At 36.2% G+C, this 5128-nt stretch overlaps 1 protein-coding gene across 8 annotated transcripts in view; it reads left to right on the top strand.

Annotated features, from left to right (window-relative positions):
- Positions 1-5128, top strand: part of LOC106875848 (excitatory amino acid transporter 1-like) — a 321485-nt gene that overhangs the window by 247631 nt on the left and 68726 nt on the right. For 6 of the 8 annotated variants that reach the window (XM_052969531.1, XM_052969535.1, XM_052969529.1 and 3 more), the window contains one exon: positions 2331-2525. The exons of 1 other annotated variant lie outside the window; for it this stretch is intronic. In XM_052969531.1, the coding sequence (XP_052825491.1) occupies positions 2331-2525 (195 nt within the window). Of the gene's footprint in view, positions 1-2330; positions 2526-2780; positions 2910-5128 lie in introns of those variants that run through there. One more of the 8 variants, XM_052969536.1, reaches the window with a different exon arrangement.

Raw genomic sequence — 5128 nt, 5'->3', positions numbered from 1 at the left:
AAAATGGTGTATTTTATGTGCCACAAGAGCCAGTCCAGGGGCACTGGCAACGATCTCGCTCGAATGTCCTTATATATGCCGCAGGCACAAGTGCCAGAAAGGCGACACTGGGCACAGGTGCCATCACGATTTCGCTTTCGCTTGCCCCAATAAGTCTTCACAAGCTGAGTTTTGTGTCCAATGAAGGAGACGACATTGGCATGGGTGCCAGTCGTCGAATTTAACTTGATTTCGATTTCACTTGCCTCAACAGGTCTTTGCAAGTGGAGTTTAGTGTCCAATTTAAACTCGATTTCGATTTCACTTGCCTCAACAGGTCTTTGCAAGTGGAGTTTAGTGTCCAATGAAGAAAGGTACGCATAAGTGGACTGGCTTATGCTTAGAAAAGGCCTTATGAACTTTGTCTTATGTATTAAAGTACCCAATTTCTAAGGTTTAAGTTTAATTATCTATCCTTTTGCCATTATATTGTTCTAAAATTCTTTTCTAAATTTTTGATATATCAAATTGGCTAAGTTATGATACACCTTGTAACCCTTCCTCCTTCTAGTTATCACCTCTTCTCCATCAGTCATTCTCTTACTAGCAACTCTGAAACATATCCTTTTATGTAGATAAAGCTAGATATATAGTCCCAGTAAAATAAGGGCCGGGGAGGGTATCTGACATTAATTAATTTATTACCATCAACTGGAACATAACTGTCAACTCCCAATGGATTTAACTCTAAAGGGTTGTAGACTATATGCTGCATAAAATCTTATAAATATAATAAAGATAAATATAAATTAACTATCTCACCATTCCTTTTTCTTGACCCCCTCCCACTACTCTCTAAATTATAGCAGGCTTTAGATATACATTTTTCCCTAAGTTCATTCTGCCACAAACATAGCAAAGGAAAACAATGTAATTATTTCAGATTTTAGAACTGATGTAAATTGTGCTAAAAACAATGATTTATCCTCTATATTGGAAATCTGTATGGTTGTCTGCATCTGAGGAGAATGGTTTCTTTCAAATTGATGTAATGTTTTCATTGATAGATTAAATGGAGCTGCTTGAAACAGTCATGATGCATTGATACCTGGACATCCTTGTTACTTATTTGCTCTTTATTCACCTAACTTTGAGCTGTGCAGACTATACCAGACTGGCTTGGTGCCTCAATTTAAGTACCTAATTCAAGTGAATCTTATATATATACATATATCACATGTACTGCAATAGTTTGGGATTCAAGGGCCCATGGCTATTTAATACCTTGCCAAACATCTGAGAGATCTATGTGAAGTGGAACTAGATGTTTTCAAGAAACAACTTGACCTCCTCCTATACAAGGTCCCAGATAAACTTACATTGCAGCAAGAAACTCAAAAGAAAACAGCAATATTGAACTCCCTCCTTCACCAAAAGTCAATCACATAAGAATGGCCATTGAAAAGGGTGATAACACTGGTGGTGTAATAAAGATTGTTTGCCAACATAACATAGCAGTCGTGGTTTAGGACTAATGTTGCTGGAATTTAGCCCCAGGAGACATCTCCAGCTGGCTATATGACACAATCTGTGTCCTTATATTTTCAAACAAGGGAATCTAGCACCCCCACTCAGCTCAAAACAATATCTGAGTATTGTTATTTCTGGGTTATTTCTCTTCATCAGCACAGAATAATTGTTCAGTTAGAGGTGGTGCTGCCAAATTCCCATTCGAAATATATAGTTTTCAAACAATTATTCTGTGCTGATGAAGGGAAATAACCCAGAAATTGCGATACACAGATATTGTTTTGAGCTGAGTTGGAGTGCTAGATTCCCTTGTTTGAAAATATAAGGACACAGATCATGTCATATAGCCAGCTGGAGACGATGTCTCCTGGGGCTAAATTACAGCAACATTAGTCCTAAACCAGGACTGCCATGTTATGTTGGCAAGCAATCTTTACTACAAAGTACTGTTGCTGAATATCTCACGTTGTGAGATTTAAAAATGGTAATTTTCTAATACTGGTGGTGCTCTGGCATGAACACACCCTTTGGGCTGAAATGCATAAAAGAATATATGCGTATATACAATGGGCTTTCGGTTTCCGTCTACTAAATCTACTCACAAAGCTTTTGTCGGCTGTATCATGTAGTGAAAATGAACCCAAAATCATGTGGCTGGGAAGTAAAATTCTTAATCTATAGCCACACCTGCACCTATAACTATAGTATAATGGATTTAAAAATAACTTTAAATAACTAGTTTAAACATTGAATAGTCAAAAGAAATCATTTTTCATTTTCAACAACTCTTTTTATTTATTCATTTTTTTCTATTACTTTAGTTCTGCCGCCTTTCCAGAAATGGAATCTAGTCTTGTGGAGAGAAATGGTGCTGATAAACGGGTGATCGGAGTATCACTACCTCTAGTAGTGACATTAAATGCGGGTGGCAGTGCTTTGTTCATTGTAACAGCAGCTCTGTTCCTAGCAAACTACCAAGGTGTTGATCTAAATGCTGGCAATATGATAGTACTTGTGTAAGTTAACTATTTCTTGTTTTGTTTTGGATGGTTTGTTTTTGGTGGGCAAGGGTGGATTTATTAAATCACAGAAGTAATAAGAACTAGCAGCATTTTTGGAACTTACATATTTTATAAATTTTCTTATTTCATTATGTTATATCTATAAAATTAAGTCTTCGTTTTCATCCCATAATTAACAATTTTTAATATGTATTAGTCAAACACAAACAAAATTTAAAGTCATTTTTATTTATATTTTTTCCACATTAGATTGGATTTTCTGCTGGGTTAAAGTGAAAGGACTAAGAAGATGTCTCTCTATTGTGTCATCCCATAAATAATGCGTTTTTGTTTTTCAATTGCTTGAGCTAAAAGTCAGAGGGGAACAGGATAAACTACTTGCATCAACTTGCTATAAAAGCAGGTAGTAATTTTACCTTGTCATTCTTAGTGTAAATTTTGAAGAGTGCAGTTCAATTTTAAGTTATTTTTACAAAGCTATAATGGAAGTAACGAAGAGCATATTCGGCATATTTTGCTTTATGAGTTCAATAAAAGCAACAACACAACAGAAAGTGTGAGGAATATTAATGCAGTATATGGAGATAAGACAATAAGCGCAAGCCACTGTCAACGGTGGTCCCAGAAATTCTGAGCCAGAAACTATGGCCTAGAAGATGAACCTCATCCTGGAAGATCTGTAGAGCTTGACGAGAATGTCCTGAAAGATCTGTAGAGCTTGATGAGGACATCTTGTAAACCTTGGTGGAACAAAATCCCATCATAATTGTTGCGGAACTAGCAGAGAGGCTTGGATTTGGTCATTCAATCATTCATCGACACCTGCATGCCATCAGCAAAAAGTCAGAAAATTGGATCAATGGGTTCCTCATGAACTTTCCGAGTTTAATTGCACACAGAGAGTGAATATATGCTCTTCTTTGCTGTCATATCTCACAAATAAACCTTTTTGAGGTTCTCTATGAAAATGTGAAGCGTCGAAGATAGTGGGTAGGGAAAGGAGAAACACCAGCACCTTAGGCTAAAGAAGGTCTTCATCCACATAAGGTGTTGTTATCTGTTTAGTGGGGTATGAAAGGTTTAGTCCACTTTGAACTTTTAAACCCGAACCAAATGATAACAAAGGAGATTTACTGTGCACAGCTTAAGTCAGCACTAGAAGAAAAATTACCATCTCTAGTTTCAAGATGAAAGGTGTCCTTCCATCAGGATAATGCTCGGCCACATACAGAAAGGATTACATTCCAAAAGCTGGAGCAGATTGAATGGGAAATGATGCCCCACTCACCATATTCACCAGACATTGCTCCTTTTGATTATCATTTATTCCGCAGTCTTCAAAATCATTTGAATGCAAAAGATATGAATTCTGCAGACAAGGTCAGAACAGTACTGGAGGAGTATTTTTCATCATGAACAAGTAAATTTTGGAAGAGGGGCCTTGCAAGACTACCAGATAGATGGAAGAGCATTGTAGAAAATGAAGGAGAGTATATTTTAGATTAAAAAAGAACTTTGGTTGTCTTAATTTTGAAAAATAAAAGAAGTATAAAAGAACTGCATTATTTATGGGATGACCCAATGCTTAGGATTGCATGAAACAATTAGCAAAAGCATGGTCATGTTAGCAAACCATACTTATTTGCAAGTGATGGCTGACCAAACTGTGCATTTATTCTCAGTCTAGTTTACAGCAACAGTATAGCATATTTCAAACTACCTCCAGAGAAATACATCTTAAAATCCATGTTGTTGTAACAATTTTTATTACTGTAAAATTTGGTTGCTTATCCTCAAATCAGACATGATGTAGCAGACTTGTAATCAAAAGTTTCCCAACCATGACTATCCAATTTTATTTAGACACAGTTTATCTAGGACTACACAATATTATGTAGCCTTCCTTTTATAAGATATTAGGATGTGATTTGATGGCGATTCAGCTGTTGTTGATATTATTTATCCAGTTTGGCTTCAAACCTTACTACATACGAAACTGATTCAGACAGATTCAGGGAATAATAAAAGGTCTTCCCCGTTACACATGAGCTATATGAAGCTTGGAAGTTTCATCTCGTTGTGCTTCTATTACTATACTTCCTCTTGGATCTTATCTACTGATTGCTTTAAAACTTAACATTGCACACTTTACAAAATACTCCTCAATTGTATTACAGGGTTGGACAAAATAATGGAAACACCTTAAAATTTCAAACAAATTAATTTTAATATGGGATAGGACCACCTTTGGCAGTATTTACAGCTTGAATTCTATGCTTTATGGACTCGTACAGAGTTCGAATCGTTTCCAAAGGAATTTTTGTCCAGTCTTCAGCTAAAACAGTCTCTAGTTCTTGTAGTGATAATGGTGGAGGATATCGACTCCTTACTTGTTTTTCTGAAATGCACCGTAATTGTTCAATAATATTGAGATCTGGGAACTGTGGTGGCCAAATAAGATATTCAACTTCACTAGAATGTTCCTCATGCCATTCAGTAACAACTTTAGCTGTGTGAATTGGTGCATTATCATCCTGAAAGATTGTGTTTCCCTCTGGAAACAGTTCTGCAACTATAGGACGAATTTGATCAGATAA

This window comes from Octopus bimaculoides, chromosome 7, assembly GCF_001194135.2.
Source record: "Octopus bimaculoides isolate UCB-OBI-ISO-001 chromosome 7, ASM119413v2, whole genome shotgun sequence".
Taxonomy (NCBI): Eukaryota; Metazoa; Mollusca; class Cephalopoda; order Octopoda; family Octopodidae; genus Octopus; species Octopus bimaculoides.
Note: the sequence above shows the minus strand (reverse complement) of the source record. Positions and strands in the feature narration are given on the sequence as shown.